This window comes from Numenius arquata, chromosome 1 (genome assembly GCF_964106895.1).
Source record: "Numenius arquata chromosome 1, bNumArq3.hap1.1, whole genome shotgun sequence".
NCBI classification, from domain to species: Eukaryota; Metazoa; Chordata; class Aves; order Charadriiformes; family Scolopacidae; genus Numenius; species Numenius arquata.
This window is the reverse complement of record NC_133576.1, coordinates 12,779,400-12,800,123: the sequence shown is the minus strand read 5'-3', so window position 1 is coordinate 12,800,123 and position 20,724 is coordinate 12,779,400. Positions and strand designations below refer to the sequence as shown.

The 20,724-nt window shown below is 45.6% G+C and overlaps 1 protein-coding gene across 1 annotated transcript; it reads left to right on the top strand.

Annotated features, from left to right (window-relative positions):
- Positions 1-242: 242 nt before the first annotated feature.
- Positions 243-19,275, top strand: PLA1A (phospholipase A1 member A). The gene is made up of 11 exons (XM_074168321.1): positions 243-416; positions 2,160-2,361; positions 6,031-6,208; positions 7,505-7,613; positions 10,040-10,141; positions 11,019-11,108; positions 11,936-12,103; positions 13,135-13,224; positions 13,752-13,860; positions 17,306-17,470; positions 18,808-19,275. The coding sequence occupies exons 1-11, from the start codon at positions 344-346 to the stop codon at positions 18,890-18,892; spliced, it is 1,371 nt and encodes a 456-aa protein (XP_074024422.1). The 5' UTR covers positions 243-343; the 3' UTR covers positions 18,893-19,275.
- Positions 19,276-20,724: the final 1,449 nt, after the last annotated feature.

Here is a 20,724-nt window from a genome sequence, read left to right as displayed (position 1 = left end):
AAATCAGTGTTCCCAGTCAGAATTTGGCAAATAAGCCTAGGTGGCAAGGATAAAGTACCATAACTCTGTCTCTTGCTGTGACTGGTTTCCCTATCTGATTTCTGACGTGAGAAGTAGGGAGTAAAGGGGTGTCAGCATCTTTTTTAACCGAAAAGTCAGTGAAGCCCTCTGCTGACACAGACTTTGGCTAATGGTCAAACAAAAGCAGAGGTGATTGCCTCTACCCTTTTTTCCCAAAACAGCACAGGCTGGTTGATCATTAACAGGGCCAAGCTGATCGAGCAACCCACCACGGCTGTTTTTCCCTGGACAATCCTTGTACTTGTAGTGGACTAACAGGAAGATGATTGAAGATCCAAAGAGAAAGCTGCTCATTGTTATTGCTGTCCTCTTGCTGCTCAGCTCAGCACAAGGAGGTAAGAAAGACAAGAGTGCTTGGCAAGGGACTGAATGTTTTACATAGAAAGAGCCCAAACCTGTGTGTCAAGAGGTCCTTGCTATAATCTAGTTAGATGCCAGGAGAAAGGGTAGTGCAAGAATAGACCTTTCTTCTCCCATGCTTTGATTCAATCAGTCTCAGTGATTTAATTCCACTAACCTGATTTAAAAGAATGATCTGGGTTTACCCTAAAGGGTAAGGAAGCGGAAAAGGGACCACTTGACCTCTGCACTGGCATCTCTTGCTTTGAAAGCTTAGCAAGTATAATCTGCGGTAGCCAAGAGAACATAAACAGATGCCACGCTTCCACTTCTTTCTTTAATTGTACTGTCAATGAAAATTGCTTTTATGACGATCACTACAGTTCACCATCACCTGCAGCTTCATAGCAGTGCTGCACCTCTTGCTTTACCTTTATTCCCCTTCATCTTAACACCATTTCTGACATGCACCATGCTTGCACTCAACCTGCCCTTGCTAGTTAAGCTGGCTCATAAACTATGTTTTTTCTGAATTAATCTTCAGAGAATGTCTTTCTCTGGTTGCTTCAGCACACATGAAGACCAAAATAAACAACAATAAGGGATAGTCACATCCCACAAGGGGGAATCTGAATGTTGAATCTCACTTCTTTGTGTTGACCCTTAGGCCATGTTCTGTCTAGCTAGTGTAAAGTATCTTCTATGGGAACAGCCAGCAGTTAGGAAGCTGGCTGATGATTTTTTTTTTAATTTTTATTTTATTGTACATGCAGATTCAAGGTTGTTTCACTTCCTCCAGCCCAGAAAAGGGAAGGTGCACACATTGTTACTGCAGCAGGATGCAACTATGCCAGTTCATAAAGTAACACATTTTAGGTCAGAAGGGATTGTTTAATCAATTATTTGGCTTCCTGCTCATAGCAAGTGAGTAAATTTCACCCCATTAGTCCTTCAGTAAATCCGACATCTTATGATTAGCAAGCCTTCCAAAATAGCAGCCAGTCCTCTGAAATGACAAAAGATGGAGAATCCAGCTGTGGGTAACCTAGATATGCATACTGCCAAATTTCTATGCTTGCTTTCTAGCCTAAATTTGCTCAGTTTTTAACTAGTACAGGTTTGAGATCTACTTTTTTTTCTGTCTAGATCAAAGTGCCTTCCAGTAGCTGCCTTTTCCTTCCTATAAAGCATTTTACTCCAGTAAATGAATCAATTGTGAAATTATCATTGACACATTTTGTCATCAGCATTCTTATATTTATTTCTGGATTTTTGATACAATTGCCAATTAAACCTGTACCTTCTACTAAGCCTACCAGAATTTGAACAGAAATACGCCCATTCAGTGGTGACTATCTGTTGGCAGTCATTTTTTTAAAGATCTAATAGCCAGCTCATAAATGTACTTAGTTGCTGGCGTGTGTGGCCCATTTGGAAAAAGAAACCTAACAGAATGTCATTCACATCTCAGTAAAACAACCCTTAGAAGTAAAAGCTACCATGACGTCCACGGTTATCTTCCCCAGCCAGTGCTGCAATTCTATCACAGGACAGAAACAATTTTATCACACAGATAAAGTTTCCAGAATAGGCTGATTTTGATGTGTTCTATCCTTTTAATCTTTATCAAGAGAAGCAAGATTGCTACCTTCATTTTCCTAATTAATTAGAATTACCTTGTTTTTTGTTCCATTGCACAGATGCAGACTAAAAATGCTATTCACTCCCTCTCGTTGCAGGGAATACAGACAGAATCCCAGGGCATCACTGTACTGACTTCCAGACAGCAAATTTCCTACGGGGCAGTAAACTTAAAGTCCAGTTTCTCCTGTTCACCTCCTCAAGCCCCAGTTGTGGGGAGCTGATTTTAGATGATGATGGCATCAAGAACTCCAGCTTCAACAGCAGCCTGGAAACCAAGATCATAATCCATGGCTTCAGGTGAGAGAAAAAAGAGCACTGTGGCTAACTTTTTACTGGCAAATTAAATACTGATGGGCATTTCCAGGTACCAGGTGGGGCTGGCACGGAAACCCCCTGCTTGTGTGACCTTCTTTAGTCTCGCTAGCAGAGGGGCTACCTGCAAAACACCTGCTAAGAAGAGAGTCTGGAGTGCTCAGTTCTAACCAGACCTGGGAATTGTCTGGGAGACTGTTGGCATGGAAAATACTGCTGACAACTCTCATTACAACACAACTTGAAGTCCTTTAGTTTGTGACCAGCTGCCTATTAAAAGTTAGGAAATTTTCTTTCCTTCTCTCTTTCTCTCTTTCTTTCCTTCTCTCTTTCTCTCTCACTCTCTCTCCTCCTTCTCCTCTTTCCTTCTTTCAACCTTTTCATTTAAAATGTATTTTCTTCAAGATTCTTGTCCTTTTAAATTGTCTCATTGGAGCTCATGTTCTGGTTTATCAACAGCCTGGATTAGTCAGCCATTTAGGAGCCCAGCCAGACACATTATACTTCTATTCTTGAAATTGTAGGGATTTGAGCTGGGTTTTTTTAAGCTGTCACCAGTCTGCAAGCTTGTTTTACTGTACCATTTTTCAGCCAGGTGTGACCATATAACATTTGTTTTGATGTGCAAAAGCCTGAATGGAAAGCGCATAGAAGATCATGATGAAACCACAGAAGATGTTGCAGGGTCTTTTCAGAAAACCAGCTGTTGCCCTCGTGACACAGCACACCTCCCACCAGCCGACATTAGGGGAAGTGAGTATCATAGAATCATAGACACATAGAATAGTTTGGGTTGGAAGGAGCCTTTAAAGGTCGCCTAGTCCAACCTCCCCTGCAATGAGCGGGGACATCTTCAACTAGATCAGACTCGCTGTAGACTCGCTCCAAAAGGTCCATGTCCTTCCTGTGCTGAGGCCCCCAGAGCTGGATGCAGTACTCCAGGTGAAGTCTCACCAGAGCAGAGGGGCAGAATCACCTCCCTCAACCTGCTGCCCATGCTTCTTTTGATGCAGCCCAGGATACGGTTGGCTTTTTGGGCTGCAAGCACACATTGCTGGCTCATGTCGAGTTTTTAATCCACCAGTACCCCCAAGTCCTTCTCGTCAGAGCTGCTCTCAGCCCCTTCATCCCTCAGCCTGTATTGATACTGGGCATTTCCCCGACCCAAGTGCAGGACCCTGCGCTTGGCCTTGTTGAACCTCATGAAGTTCACGTGGGCCCACTTCTCAGGCTTGTCTAGATCCCTCTGGATGGCATCCACCCTTCAGGCATGTCGACTGCACCACTCAGCTTGGTGTTGTCTGCATACTTGCTGAGGGTGCACTCAATCCCACTGCCTATGTCACTGATGAAGATATTAACAGTACTGGTCTCAATATGGACCCCTGAGGGACACCACTTGTCACCAATTTCCATCTGGACATTGAGCTGTTGAACACCTTGTGGATGTGACCAGCCAATCAGTTCCTCATCCACTGAATAGTCCACCCCGGAAATCTATATCTCTCCAATTTAGAGAGAAGAATGTTGTGGGGGACCTTGTCAAAGGCCTTACAGAAGTCCAGATAGACAACATCCATAGCTCTTCCCTTGTCCATTGATGTAGTCACTCCATCATAGAAGGCCACTGGGTTGGTCAGGCAGGACTTAACTCTTGGTGAAACCATGCTGGCTGTCTTGAATCATCTCCCTGTCCTCCATGTGCCTTAGCATAGCTTCAAGGAGGATCTGTTCCATGATCTTCCCAGGCACAGAGGCAAGGCTGGCAGGTTCGTAGTTCCCAGGGTGCTCCTTTTTGCCCTTCTTAAAAATGGGTTTAATATTTCCCTTTTTCTGGTCACTGGGGACTTTACCTGACTGCCATGACTTTTCAAATATCATGGAGAGTGGCTTGGCCACTAAATCAGCCAGTTCCCTCAGGACTCTGGGATGTGCCTCATCAGGTCCCATAGACTTCTGTATGTTCGGGTTCCTCAGGTGGTCATGAACCTTACAGTGGGAGGGGCTTTGCTACCCCAATCTTGATGTCCATCCACCCAAGAAGTGTGAGTGAAGACCAAGCCAAAAAGGTTGCCAAGTACTTCAGCCTTCTCCTCATCCATTGTTACCAATTTGCCAGTCTTGCTCATCGGGGGGCGTGTGCATTCTTTGACCTTTTCTGGCTGACACACCTGTAGAAGCCCTTACTGTTCTTTGCATTCCTTGCCACGTTCAACTCCAGCTGCGCCTTGGCCTTCCTGACCCCATCCCTACACAACCAGGCAGTGTGCCTATACTATTCCCAGGATACCTGTCCCTGCTTCCACTGCCTGTTCATCTCTTTCTTGTCCTTCAGTTTGACCAGCAGGTCTTGACTCAGCCATATCGGTCTCTTGCCTTGCTTTCCTGATTTCTTACACTTGGGCATCGACAGCTCTTGCACTCTATGGAAGGCATCCTTAAAGATCCGCCAGCTCTGTTCTGCTCCCTTGTCCCTGAGGGCAGTTTCTCAGTGGGTCCTATTGACTAACAACTTGAAGAGCTGGAATTTTGCTTTCCTAAAATCTAGGATCCTGACTTTACTCTTTGCCTGACCCATATCTCTCAGGACTGCGAACTCCACCAATGCATGAACGCTGCAGCCCTGGCTGCCTCCAGTCTTGATGTCACTGATTAGCTGACTTGCGTTGGTGACCATCAGGTCCAGTATCACATCGTCTCTGGTGGGGCTGTCTATGACCTGGATTCAGAAGCTACCCTCAATGCATTCTAGAAGTCTCCTGGATTGCCTACAGCTCACTGTACTACTTTTCCAGCAAATGTTGGGGTGGTTGAAGTGCCCCAGCAGGACGAGAGCCTGTGAGTGCGATGCCTTATGTAGCTGGAGTAAGAAGGCTTCATCAATAAGCTCCCTTTGATCGGGCAGCCTGTAGTCACAAGGTTCCCTTTGTTGCCTTGATCTCTAATTCTTACCCATAAGCTTTCAACCTGCTCATGGCTATTATTCAGAGACAGCTCTTCACACTCCTTTTCAATTTCAATGCCTCCACCCCTCCTTCCTTGCCTGTTCCTTCTGAACAGTCTGTAACCATCGATAGCCGCACTCCAGTCATGGGATTCATCCCATCAATTTTAATTAATAGTAACTAGGTCACAGCTTTCTAGCAGCATGGTGGCTTCCAACTCCTCCTGTTTGTTGCCCACACTGAGTAGGACACAGTCTCCTCATTTCTCCTTGAATTCTTGGGTATATAATTTCTTTTTTAATTGCCTACAGATGAGGAAACATAGGAGTGAAAGGCTAGGTGACTTGACCAAGGACTTCCTGCCAGTTGGTAGCAGAGCAGGATGCAGGTGTTCCTGGTAAGCTCACTCCAGAGGGGCTCTGCAGTGTCTAACTGAAGCACAACAGCAAAACTGACATCTCAGACTGAGGTCTGCAAATGTCACTTCATTCATTAAAATATCTGGTTCCCTTCTGAATCTGCCCATTCTGGAAAGTGTTATTACACCACTGCAAAGAAATGCCAGGGCATCTGGCACCAGAAAAAACTTTCAGCAACTGTCTGGCAGCCTCCTCCGAGACATGTAAAACTCCAGCACCAGTGAACAACATATTGGCACATGCCCTGCTTTGGAAGCCACCTGACATACTTGTTTCTAATGATTCCACAGGGCTTTGGGTACCAAACCTTCCTGGATTGAAGGGCTTGTCCATGCCATACTGCACACAAGTCAAGTGAATGTGATTGCAGTAGACTGGGTTTATGGATCGACAGGAGCCTATCCCTCCGCAGTGGAAAATGTCACACAGCTGGCACTCTCCATCTCACAATTCATCAGCAAGCTCCTGGTAAGCTACTGCACGTTTCCAGTGTGGGGAGCATGGCCAGAGAAAATCATTCATGCAAACAATCCAGAGAGTTGATCCCAACTTGCTGTCACCAGGAGCTGGACAGACAGGCTTTTTATTCCAGAGCAACCACTGTGGAGCACTAAAGAGATTTCTTTGTTCCCTCTTTCTCAGTCCAGGCTTGAGCGTGACACTGTTTTTCTTCTTTCTCTTGAGTTTTGACATTTTCTGGAAAAACAGCTGCCTCTCCAGCTTGGGACAAACCTGAAGGATGCCTTGGGTTTTCTCAGGTTTTACATGCTTCACTGGACAGTCATCATCTTCTGCATAGAAATTTTGTCCAGGGAGCTGGAGGGGGTGGGATTTGAGGCTATTTTATATTTGCTTTGGGCTTCAGGTATACGTCCCAGTAGCAGGAAATCCCCGATGTGTCCCAGTTTGTTCTGGCACAGCTGAACACTTATGCAAAGAGGGTGATACATCTTTGTGTTAACCAACTATGTGTAAACTCTCTGTATAATGTTTGCACTGCAGACCCAGGCTGCACAGCATGGGAGTTCCTTGGTATGTACCACATGCGCAGTCCAGCTACTTAAGGACTTTTTCTGTCCGGCCTTTCCTGCAACACTACACCACAGAAGACTATATTCTCTTCTCATAAATCTCAGTGCTGCTCCAGGATATGGCCTCATACATTTCAAAGTCAGATTTCCTTCATTTTGCCCCCACACTCTCATGCACCATACACTCTCCCATCGTGCATCATGCAGACTGACCTGCAGGCAGCCGAATTCCTGTGGGTGGGGTCATCTCACATCAGGTCTAAGTGGCTGTGCTTTACCTGGCAGTTCAGCCTATGGGTAAATCCTTAATCTCTGAAAATATAATCTTAAAATACTAATCAGGATATTGGTACAATGGTGGTATAAAAGTGGGAAAAAAATTTCCTCTGCTTTACTGAGAAGATTATTCACATGGTGAACATCGGTCACTCAGCTGAGAGAGGGAAATTCAGTCTGAAGCAAGCTGTGGAAAGAGAAGCTACAGGCTATGTAGTTATGAACAGGAGCATCTGACCGACCTGGTTAGGGTTGGGTTTGCATCTGTGGACCTGAAGAAAGACTCTGAAAAACAGAAAGGGCAATACCCATAATTCCTACAGCTATTTGATTCTCCACCATACGCCTCAAAAGCAATCTTATATTAGAAGAGTTACAGAGCTGCTGTGTGGGCTGGGATAAGGTATTTCAGCTTTCTGCTACAGAAACATTAATTTGTTTTATCATCAATCTGCAGGCCCTAGGAGTTTCACCGACATCCATCCACATCATTGGGGTAAGCCTTGGTGCGCATGTCGGTGGCCTGGTGGGACACTTCCATGGCGGTCAGCTGGGACGGATAACAGGTATCATAAAACTGAGTCTTGGGTCCTCACCTGCTCTTCAAGGACAGAATGAAAGAGCAAGGAAGGAGAGTAATCTATAGTGGTCTTTTAATTGCATAAGGGCTCACTAGATCCAAGCTTATAGGCTTCTTCCAGCCATCAGACCCCTCCTTACCACCAAAAGAATGCATGTATTTGCAAAAGGGTCCTTCTGCCTCTGCACCACTCTTCAATTGGTGCCAGCTTAAAAGAATATGAGGCTTTGTGACTAATGAAAACCTCCAACACCCACATGCTATAACTTCCACTTTATAGGATGTATATCTCTGTGGTTCTTAAAACTAAAGCCCACAATGCATTTTTTTGTGGAGGAGCAGCAACAGTGAGCTACTCTGCAGGAAAATGTAGGCTGAGAGCCAAGGGGACAGCAAGATAGGCAGGGGCACCCCTTACTGACAAGGGTCACAGTCCTACCTGTATCTGGGTAAGAAGAGCAGAGCAGATCCAGTGACAGGAACCAGGGTCATCCACAGTCCAGTGATCACCAGACAAGTCTGTAGTGATAAGGCAAGCCCGAAGTTGATCCAGGAAGTCAAGTCAGCAAGATAAAAGCAGGACCAGCAAGACACAAGGCTGGGCATGGCATCCCTACAACATAGCTAAGGCAAGAGCCTAACCCAATATTAGGAGGTCTCAGATGAGCCTTCTTGCTATTCTCTCCTACAAGTCAACTGTTTTCACAGTAGACTGGTCTAAGACCACCCAGCTGTACCAAATCAGAGCTGACCTGGAGACCCAGGCATCTGGGTGTGAGGAAGAATTAGAACCAAGATATATCTGATCTCATCTCCTGCCTCCACACACACATGCATACACACAGAGAGGAATGTGATCCCAGAGCCATAATTTGCTGAAGTGTTTTCAATCATCTATAAAGAGCTGTGGAGCAAAACCAGAGTGAGTCTTGGAGCCCAGAGCACAACCTTTATTTTGATCACGTGACTTTCTTTAATTCATGCCTGTTCCTGTGGATACCTCCCTGTGCAGGAAGGCAAATGGTACAGGAACTGGAATGAACAGCCCATATTCAAAATTGCTGAAGAGCAATTTGTTTCAATATTGACAGAGGAAATGAAAAAGCCTGAAGGAATTCAGTTGCATACAGTATAGTTTCAGTGAATAGTTTTCTTAGCTGCTGAGGATGTACATCTCAATGGAGTTTATGCAGCTTGTGCTTGGAGGAGGTAGGCATAGAGAATAGAGGAAAGAAACACACTTGCCTCGGAGCTCTACCAGAATTAACTGCTGTTCATATTAGGTATTTCTCCCTCCTCAGGAAGAACTTTAAGCTATACCAAATAGCACTTTCTAGTATCTCTTAAAGTCTTTAACTAAAACTTGGTCTGTAGTAATGGATGGGGAACTTTTCAGCTTTTTGTATGCATCAAGATTAAAGAACATGGAAGAAAAATTAAAGCAGTAAATTCTTCTGACCACTTGTCCCATTATTAGCTTCTATTTATAGAAAGAATAGGAAAGATATTTTTTTTCCTTTGCTCCCTTTTCCTCCTTCCCTCCCTCCTTACAAATGCAGACACATCAGCTTGTATGTTGTCGATATTGCCTCCTCCGCAGAAATTAATGGGACAGAGTCCAAGGCACTGAAACTGGCCAGCTCTGAGGCATGTGGAGCAGAGCTGCTTCTTAAACTATTGTTGTTGGCTGGGGAGTGAAAAAAGTCTTGTGAGATTACTTTTCTATGAAAAGTGAACAGGATAGACCGCAGCCAGAACACACAAAAAAAACCCCTAAAATCTTTAAGCTGTTCCTTGGTATTGCCAAGGATAACTTTCTGTATTCCTTTGACTCTCCACAAGTTGGTCTAGGAGCAAGTTTCTGGCAAAAAAGTAGATGGCTGCTTAAGGACTCTATTTTTGTAGGGAGAGGGCTCAGAAGCCTCTTTGTTTTAAGGATGTTTGATAGTATAAAACCTTTGTAATGCTTGTATTGGTTAATGCCTGTGATGCTGAGTTTATCACGTAACTGATGATCTTCAGTTACATTTCTCAGACTGTAGTGTTAATACAGTGACAGTACAATTAGGGGAGGTGTTATAAGTTTGATTCTCTTTCACCAAAAATCCAAAAGGCACTCTGCAGCCACTCTGTCAGAGCTATTTGAAGCTCAGTCATGGCTTCACAGCCTAAAGACTTCAGGTACAAAACTCCTAAAGGGAAGTGGAACAATGGAGGATGAAGTAAGGAAGCTGTAGTGGAAGTTAGCAGGGGCAGAAACCTTTCTGGAGCATAATCAGTGCGACCTGAGAAAAATTTATCACTTTGCCTAGGAACTTTTTTAAAGTTTTGGATAAAATAACTGGTCCAGAAAAAAAAAAAAAAAAGAGAGGGGCTGAAGAGCACTTGTTAAGGTGCTTGATTTTGTTACAGGCCTGGATCCCGCAGGCCCTAAGTACACCAGAGCCAGTCCTGAGGAACGCCTGGATCCTGGGGATGCCCTCTTCGTGGAGGCCATTCATACTGATGCTGACAGTAAGCTGACTTCTGTCTTCTTCATCCTGTGCTTCTGTTCCTCCTGCCATTGTTAGTGTGAAGAAGTCTGTAGGTCATTGTCCCTTTTTTTCCAGATTACCATGAGTTCAGATTCACTCAGAGGAAGTTTCTTGACTAGATAGGCTTTAATTCTGCCATTAATGATGAATTCATTGGCAGTATCCCTACCCTAGAGCGCTTCAAGCAACAGATAGGTGGAGATTAGACAGAGGGAAATCTTCCAGCAACTATTTCTTACTTAACCCTGCTACAGCAGAGTGATCTTATGCAGAACCAGCTCAGCATGGCTTTTACCACCTGGAAGGAATTTACATGTCTAGTCTCACTTTGCTTTCTCCCACCTGATGTTAAGAAAGGTGCCACTGTGAGTGCTGGTGGAAAGTAACAAAGTCAAACCAACAGCTGGTGCAACAACAGAGTAACTTTTCAAAAGCATTCAGAGTCTAGATAGGCAGAACACATGCTGAAGAATAATGTGGTGCCTTTGAGTCACACTTCTTGCCTGGAGAAAAACCTCTACCAACATAACTCTCAATCATGCCTCATAATCCCCCATTAAGGTTGTGAGCAGTTTTGTTCTCCTTTATACAGAATCAAGAACCTGAGGCACAGAGGTGGTGATTAAGCTGCAGTTCCCAGTCATTTTTATTGCAGGGCTTGGAGCACTCTCTGTGCCATGCACCAAACTTGCACAATGCAGGCGCGTAGGAAATCTGTCCTTGCTGTCTCCAGCACTGGAGCTAGGTCCTGCACTACTAATGTTCAACCGATTATTGGGACCTGTTAAGCAGCATGTAGGGTAAAGCCTATAGAAGAGCCAAGTGTAAGAATGAAGTGGCATTTCACTTCCTTTCAGATTTCGGGATCCGGATTCCTGTAGGCCACATCGATTATTTCATCAATGGAGGCAAAGATCAGCCAGGATGCCCCCGATTCATCTCTGCAGGTGAGAGCACTCTGCAGCCAAGCGAAGGACTTTCATGGCCATTTAGCAGCCTGTGAAAATGCCGTTTGGCAACAAGTTCCTGCTACAGTCAGGGCAGACATGTATACATATATTTGTAAAGATACATGGCAGCAGGGATTCATGGCCCACGCGTTCTTTCAGCAGTACAACAAGCAGCTGAAATTAAAATCACAGACAGGTCAAGTGTCTTGGCAGCACCTCAGTTGACACTGTATCAGCCAAATCCCTGGCATCCGTAGAGTTTGTATCAACAAAGAAAACATTTTTTGCTAGAAGGGCTCTTAGGTACTACTAGCAAAAGTTTCTTTTTGTTTTCATGCTGCAAGCTGTGTCTGTGTACTCAGAGAGACAGCTTTTATGATTACTGCCTTTTCTTTCTAGAGAATAGGACTTTACGCAGCAAATAGTGTGGAGAAATGCTTGGTATGTTTGAGGGACACCTGTGATACCTCACTTCCCACAGCTGGGGTCCCAGTGCAGGTGAGAGTCAAAGTTATTGTACCCCATTGCAGAAAGCTTGGGGCCTCATCAATGGTACACTGGTGGAAACGTGGTAGCCTTGTAGTCCCCCTTTTCTGGGGCACTCTGTTAGTCTGGGAGGTAAACTTCTAATTTCCTGCATAAATTCTCTTGAAGTGGGATCTGGGCTTGTAGTCACAGATGTGCTCTGCAAAATGTTACTAGTGGGAAGGAGATGGCTGCAGATCAGTGTTTCTTGACTCTCAGTTCCTTGGGAGCATGCAGAAAGACTGGAGCCAAGGGAAAGGCTCGCGGCTGCTTTTCTCTGGGTGCATTTTTTCTTGCAGGCTATAAGTATCTGATCTGTGATCACATGAGGGCAGTGCATCTCTATGTCAATGCCTTGGAAGATTCCTGTCCGATCATGGCATTCCCTTGTGCAAGTCATCAAGACTTTTTAAACGGACGTTGCCTGGACTGCGTTGACCCCTTCCTGTTCTCCTGTCCCAGAATAGGTACAGTACCAGCATGAGACCTTCCTGGAGCAGATGACAATACATTCCTAATGGGTGTCAGTGCAGAGTACAGTAGTAGTAGTTCAGATCAATCTGAGCAGGATTTGCTTTGGATCTCTTTGGGGATAGCAAGAAGCTGTTTCTTTTTCAGGCTTCTGTAGAGGAGCTCTAAAAGCTCATATATTGCCCAAGGTAGAACAACAAAATCTTGAACATTTCTGACCTTTAAATGTTTCACAAGGCCCAAAAATTAGTTGCAGGTGAGTCTCCAGAATCACCTGCCTAACAAGTGGGCAATTAGCTCAAAAAGTGTCTTGTTTAGAGAAGTAGCTGGAAATTTTAGCCGAAGTCTCGTCTCATTTGTCTACAAACCACTCATTGCTGTGTCACCTCCTTCTCATAAGTTACTGCCATGACCATCCCAAAGATCAACTCCCTGAACTGGAAGAAGGTAATAATTGTGTCTTTTAGGCTTCTGAAAGTGGGCTGAGGCATGAGGAGAGGAAGTGTCTTCTGGTGGTGTCTTCTATTTGCAGTCTGGCACCGGAGGAATATGAGAGGCCTCTTTTGGTACAAGTGCTTTCAGATCAGCCACCCCTCCCCCATCTCATCAAGCCACATTGTCAGCTAGTCAAGTTATGACTAGCTTGACCAATAAGTTCAGTTTCCCAGCACCTTGTGTTTGCAGTCATTTACATCTGCACGAAGTTTCCTGACTTGGTAGTGTTTAGTCTTGCTCATTTTGCACAGGTGCAACTGATGACAGTTTGTTAGCAGAGGAATGAAACAAAGCCACCAAGAGGTACTCTGATGATGATTACCTGGGGTAGCTAGAATAGGTTTTCTCAGGGGATGTTAACCTGTCAAACAGACACCACAAACTTGCTCTGATTTGCACTGGTATACAGAAAGGGTCTGTCACCCGAGACAGTGGAGTTGGGCAGTATGAGTGGAAGTGAATCAGGACCAATTATATTTCTGTTCTGGGTGATTCATGTCTTTCCCTGCACTGGCTTTATTTCTTCCTGCAGGCCTGCTGGAGCAGGCCGGTGTCAACATGAAGAATCTGCCCAAGGAAGTGAAAGTTTACTTAATGACCAGTCCCTCAGCCCCATTCTGTGGTAAGTAGCACAAGAAAAAAAACAGTAATAGAACCACAGAATAATAGAATGGTGTGGGTTGGAAGGGTCCCTAAAGATCATCTAGTTCCAACCACCCTGCCATGGGCAAGGACACCTCAGAAGAGTGTTGACAAAATAAGGCAGATTCTGGGGGGAGGCTAGGTAGTTATAACCCACCATCCCCATCAGAATTAGATGCTGTGGCTCAGATGGTCTGAGACACACAGCTGAAAAGCAATAATCCTGCACATCTCCCCCATAAATCCCTTTCCAACAGGTTTATTAGTGTGGGCACAGCCCTGGATTAAGACAGCCACATGGCTTCAGGACTGAAGTAAAGGGTAGTGAAAATGCCTGTCTGTTTAGACTGGACTACACAGACCTGCTCACTGTGCCTCTCATACCACAGAGACAAGTTTCTTTCTTATGTCTGTTTAATCTTCTTTCTGCTGGTGGGGCCAGGGAATGAGTACGAGTCCAACTCATAGTACCTGCCCTCACTCCCACATACCTTGCCTCTTGCTCAGTCCATCACAGCCTGGTTGAGTTCCACTTGCAGAAGAAAAGAAACGTAGTCACCAGCATTGAGATCACTTTCTGCAGCAACAGCACCGAGGACAAAGCGAAGATCACCATGTGAGTGACAGTAAACACTTCTGGCCTGTTTTATCCCAGCTCCGTGTGTAAGGATGTTTATATCAGTCCAGGAAAGGCACAAGATAAAATATATCCCTGAGTGCAGTCACTGTGTCATGAACCACAACCCCTCTTCTTGAGTACCTCCACATTTACCTTAAAAGCTCTCAAGATGATTCTTGTGCTACCATTACTTGGTAACCCTGGCTAGGTTCACCTCTTCCCTGAGTGCACAAAGCAGTAGATACATTCTGGGATCCCCAAATTTGCATACTTTTGTGTTGCTGTGTGGGTTCCTTTTCTATAACATACGTTTGCCTGGTGCCAATTCAAGCCACAACCATTGTCAGATAGTTATTAGTTCCATTCTGCCAGACAGATGGCTACAGCAAGATCCCATCCACCAGAGGTTCCAGGCTGATGGACTTGGTGGCTTAGACATTTCTCTTGATGCCCAATAGGACAGCAATTGCAAAAAGGAGACAAGTGCATCTCTGCACAGTCAGAAATGTAGCTTGCTGCCACTGCAGTAATGCAACAAACCGCTCAGGCTCCCATTGTAGGGAAAAGTCCAGGGGGCAGGGGACCAAGACCACATGTGTAGATAGATCTGTCTTGGAAGCACCACCCTCCAAACTGTATCTGAATTAAAGAACCAGACTCAGACTCCTGTTCCACAGCTGTTGCCTCAGGGGGATCTCCCCACCACAAGGAAATTCCCCAAAAGAAGTCTTCCTCTCTTCTTCCTACACCATCCTGCCCAGTGCTGTAGGCTGGGAACCACAATGTAGACACGGCGCTAGCACACAGTGCTGGCTGCACCAGGAAGCAGGAAAACAGTCTGCTAAAGAGCCCCAGCCAGCTCTCTGAGAATCAGAAGGGTTCCAGTGCTGGCTCCCACACAGTCCTTGCTGCTAAGCCAAAACATTGTGACCTGAAGCTAATTGTGTTGCTGCTTCAGTCCTGGGCACCAGGAGGCAGAGGTGAGAACCAGGGAAATGGAAGCCACACTTCAGGGTTCTCTCCAGCGTGGCATACCTGCTTGCTCACAGATTTCCAGCCAGGCACTGCAATTTGGAGTTTGTACTCCAGCCTGGTGGAGCTCAGTCTGTTCAACCCCCCAAAAAACCAAATCTACCTTTGCCAGAGATGCAGGAGGGAGGGAATAGTAACACCTAGGTCAAGTGTAGCACCCATGCAGCACTTCTGCAGTGTCGGACACAGGGTTTGATAGGTGTCCAGCAGGAGGCATATGAGTAGTGGAGGGAAAGGCTGCCAGGAGAAGAGGCAGGCAATCCCGAGGCTTTGCTGTACCCTCAAGTTTTAATGAGGCAGTAGAGGTATAGCAGGGTAACCTATCCAGAGATAACCTTACCCTGGGAGAACAGCAGCTGTATTTCATTTAAGTGCCTTCCCAAGAAGCACAAGGCTAAACTGAAAAATTTGCTTACAGCAATAAACCTACAGATTTGAGAGTATAAAATTGAAGATACCCCTTTTAATTCACACTATAGCAAAGAGACTTCCCCGCTCTAGGCAAAGCTCAGCCCTCCAGTGCAGTCAACTCAGTGTCGAACAGGCATATAAACATAGATTCCCACATTGCAGTTCAGACACTGAACGATCACTGACTTACTTCAGGTGATCTAACATGCACGTCATCCTGCAGTTCCCCAGAAGTGCACAGGGACTTGGGAGTGTTGAGCAAGTGACTCACACAGTTGTGTCTTGCCTCCTGCTGCCCTTCACTTCTCCTCTCCCAAACATCAATTCCAGTCTCACTCCTCGGGATGCCATTACCCCACACATGTTGCTCAGAGTGCCTCAAGACACATGTCCCCAAGCCCCACAGCTGCCATGGGGCTGACAGAGTAAGGAGCTTGTTACACAGCACACTTCCATTGCCATTGCTTACATATCACATGACATACCCCACATCCAAGAAAACATATCTCTAAAGTCAGCTAGAGTCCTACATCCATGCTAGACCAAATGTCACTCCCAAGAATGACTTTCTTCACCCTGCCTAACTTACTGTCTTCCTCTGTCTTAGGGCAAGGCTGGATCCTTCCCATGGACAATAAGCAGTAGAGAGATGGTCTCCCCTCTATTTGTTTTCCACTCACTATCCGTTATTCACCTTGGTAGCCACAATTTCATGATGCTTCCTATTTTTGGCAGCTTCAAGTCACACACAGTCAGACACATAAAAACTCCAGCATCTACCACCACAGTCTAAAGGAGAGGACAGGATGTATTGGTTTGGGTTGGCCACTCTGGCCTAGGAGGACACTGAGTACAGCCAACAGCCCACTACCAGGAGCAACTTTGTTTAGCAGAATTGTAGCCTCTTCCTGACCATTTTGTCATCTCTCCCCTTTCCCTACTCTGATGTTTCTGATCCGGCAGTTACCCAGGTGCTTCTGGGATTGTGCTGAGTCAGCAACACACATGTTCTTCATGAGCACAAAGAAACTGATGATCTCCAAGCTCCTAGAGATGCCAAGCAGATCAGGCATAAGAAGGCTCATTGGATGGATGCCACAGAAGGAAGGCAGCCCACCTATGTAAAATGGCTGGGCAGTACCACTTCATAGCACATGACCAACTGGGCTCTGATCATTAGCCATTTACCCAGTCTCTGGCATTTCTCAGTTCTTGTCACCTGGGTAAGAGCACAGGGACAAACAGACATTCTTCTATCCAGGCATCCCACCTTCAACATGGTCAAAAGCAAATACCTAGAGAAGAGAATAAAAACACAGTGTAAGCATGTAGCAGTATTTCCCCCAAATAGTTTCCTAGCGTCTAACTAATTAAATCTCGGGGACTGCCAGAGCCAAAGTTGAGATCTGTGTCCATATTAGCTGCCAATGCTTTTGTCTTCCATGAACTTGTCCAGTCCCTCTCTCATGACTTGTACAGTCATGTAAACTTTCTAGCATCCACAACATCCCATATCAAAGATTTTAACAGCTTAATAGGAATGGTCCTCTGTGCAGTGTGCAATCCTTTTCAGCCTGCCACCTCTTAGCTTTCTTTGATGACCCCTAGTTCATGTACTAGAAGAAATGGTGGACAACCAATCCCTAGCTGTGCCATTCGTGATTTCATAGTTGTTGATCTTATCTACCACTTAACGCTCTGTAGCAATCTGGGCACTGTTTCAATCTATATGCAATAGCAAGAAAAGTTGTTGTAATTAAGTGATGGAAGGAAGGATATTTATACAGGAATATTCCTGCCTATAGAGATAAAACATGGAGAGACAGCCAATAAGACTCTCATGCAATGCCTTGTTTTGACAGATGAGCCTTCTCACTCCATTATGTGAGGGCTTCACAATAATACCCTGGTTACTCCAGTGTTTCTAGACATCGCCATATGGCCTGCATCTGCAGGTTGATCGGATGTTCTCCTTCACACTTCTCACCTTGCCTTGCAGACCTAAGCACCATGTGATGGGCAAACGGCTTCTGGCCCACAGAGTGCCCCCCTGCCAGATAAACAGTGTGACACTGAAGTATCTCCCCAAGAATAAGTTTTGGAGGAAGGATGAGTCGTTCATTGTCGGCAAGTTCTGTACAGCCCCGCTGCCTCTTGATAGCAAGTAAGTCACAGGAATATCTTACAGGGATACACTGAGCCCATGGATGCAGCCTGTGGTTTGAAACAATGCTTTCTCCCATTTAGATAAACATGAGAAGATGTCTCTCCCATCTCTGTGTCCCTATGTAAATCATTTTCTACCTATGAGAGAGAAAAACTTCCAAGGTAGTTTTCTAGGATTCTTCCCCCAGGATAAAAGTGTTGTGTCATGGAAGGAAAATGGCTGTGACTCACATCACCTTGAAGATGCTTAAGTCAAAAACCATGGCAAAAGTTTGTATTAACTAGAATGTGTTCCTTTTGCCCTTGCTTGATCTCTCCGTCTTCCCCCTGCCTACACTGGGTCCCCATTTGAAACATGACAGATGCACATTTTTCAGGATAAGACAACAGAAGAACCAGTAATACATTTCTGCTTCTTATACTGCACGGGTTTATAAAGCACTAAGGCTAAAGACAACCATTTTGGCATTTTCTGGGCCAGGCATTGTAGCATATATGCCTTCAGCCATAATTACCTTATCCAGAGTAGAAGCAGCCACGTCCTTCTCCTGCCAAAACAGATAATGGTCTTCTCCATAATACAGTATTCTTGCCAGGAGTTTTGCAGATCCAAAGTTCTTGCAGGCAGGGCAAAATAGCTCGGCCTATACCGAGACATTAAACTCTGTCCACGTTTCTTTTGAGTTGATTCTCAATGCTGGCTCCAGGCTGAAGCAAGCTAGCAGGTACTCCAAAGAGAGAAAAGCAGAAGCAGAAGGCAGAGTGGGCTCACATTCAAATTCTGTTCTGATGGGCAGTAAGGGGACTCGAGCACAAGATGGTAAAAACATAACCAGCAGGCTCAGATAGGGAAATAAAGAGGCATTCCTGTGTAAATACCAGGCACTCCCTTAACATAAGTACTATTACTTACTAGCATGCTTTGCAGAGCAAAGTTGGGATAGATGTGCAGATACATAGCTTTTTATCACTTATGAATGGGACAACATGGCACATTGCCTTAAAGGTGTACTAGCTTGCACCCCTGTGAGCACTGGACCTGGCTGTGATGATGGTGGAAAACTGTAGAATTCCACAGGTTCACAATGTTCTTACCACTAAACTGAGAGTGCTCAGAGTAGCAATGGTACTGCTAGGAGGGGGAGGTGGAAACGCGAAGGACACAACCCCATATGCACTCCTCCACCCAATTCATCCCAGCCAGGGCACAGCACCCTGTTAATCATACCCTTGCAAAGTAGCACAAGGTCCATCTGCAGCTTGCTCGCCTCTGTGTTAGTATAGCAACCTCCACCTGCCAATGCACAGCCTGACTTTCCTGTGCTCTTCCCGCAGCAGGACAATGTCGTGCCTACCCTGGAACCTCACCCTCCCTGGCAACGCAGACATCTCCTACAAGCCGCCTATTGCTTGTGCCTAGCACTGCCTTCGGAGCATGCAAGCATACCCAACACCCTAAAGGAGTCCTAAACTATCACTGCTCTCTGCTCACAGATGATACTTTCACCATAAAACTCGATGGGTTATTTACTTCCCGCATTAGGGACAGGATGTCAAGGAAAAGAAGTGTGTGGCAGATTGGTGAGTACAAGGTTGACTGCTTACAGGAAGACCTCTTAAAGGACTGGATTGGGACTTTTATCTCATGGGTTCTATACCCAGCTCTGAAAGCGAGATGGGCAAGTCATTTAATTTCAAGGTTTGGATCTGTATGAAAGAAGGAGGAGATAATATCATTCTTCCTACGACGGGAATATTGGGATGATTCATTTGTGGTTTATATTAAAGTGTCCCAAGATCGTCATATTAAAGGTGAGAGGTATTATTTTTCCTCAGCAAGGAGAAACAGGGCGATTCAGGTTTGGCATGGGAAGGAGTCATTCTTAGCCAGCGCTCCAATGGGAAACTCACTAGTTCCATCTACAAGACACTTTCAGAGTGAGACCCTATTGATTTCACGTTAGCACTGCCATGTAATCAGAATTAATGTCCTTCCTGTGACAGGCCTGGAGCAGCTCTTCTGGCTGTTGCCTTGTCCTCTTTGAAGCTCACATGAAGTGAGACAGACACCAGAAGCACAGCAGTGCTGTTGCATCCCATTTTGCACTGCTTTGAACAACTGCCCAGAATAGAAGGTAATAGGAAAGAAAATGAAGCATCAATGTCACAGGGTCACCTAACACAAATTAGTCCAGGGAACTTCAGCACAGCCTTTCAGACCTGGAAAAGTAGCTGAGATTTGGAAAGAATTGGTGAAAGATTACAACATGAGAGATAAGTATGTAGAAACAGCCCTTACCCATCCACACCTTTCCCAACACCTTTATGTGTATGCAAATTAAAGAGGGAAAAGTCTTACATCACTTCTGCCCACAAACCACATCTTCTGTAGACCATTTCCTCTGGTTCCCTGGACTGGCTTCACTGGATGGTGAAATGCACCAGGAACACCATGGTCAGGCGAGAGGTACATGCTAAAGGCATTTCTGCCATGAGGAAGCCACAGTCATTTTGCATGAGCTGTCACTAGTGCTCCACTAGACAGTGTCACTGCAGAGTTAGCTCCTGCTTTCAGCTCACATCCAAGCTTTTGGGCCCTGCCATGTGGCTGTTTGGAAGGCCAGCTAACAAACACCATCTCCAGCATACACTCAGGAGAAGGTTAGCCTGGGCTCTGACAACCTGACAGAGATCAATGGTGCTGTGACTGATGAGCTTCCAGGGAGCTTCCTGTTGGAGACTGGAATATAACCCCAGAAGGCATCTAGGAATTGTGGTGTGTAATTCAGCCCAACCCAGTCCAGTACTTCAGGGAGGTGTATAAAGCACCACAACAGACGCAGTTCTGTGCATTTCAATTGCTTTGCAGAAGTGACCCCAGCAGCTCTTGTGTTAAATTTGCTGGAGACATTTCCTAGCTGTGAAGGGCAATGAGATCAGGCTGAAGCAAGAATGCAGCAACAGAGCATGGTGACAACCATTAGCAGGATGGCCCCCAGGCCTGGGGCAGCCCCATTCTCCTGCCCTAGGGTAACAGGAAAGGCAAACAGCACGAGGAGTGGTGTACTCCATGGATCCCACAGACCCACCACTTCAGAGGCCTCTCCAGACCTCAACAAGAGTGCCAGATCCTGAGGACACAGATCTCAACCAGTTGAGACTTGCAAGACACGCCAAACCAGTCTCTTGGCCACAGCCCCTGTGTGAGCAACACAAGGCCTCCACCAGCCCAGGGCTGAGACAGAGCCAGCC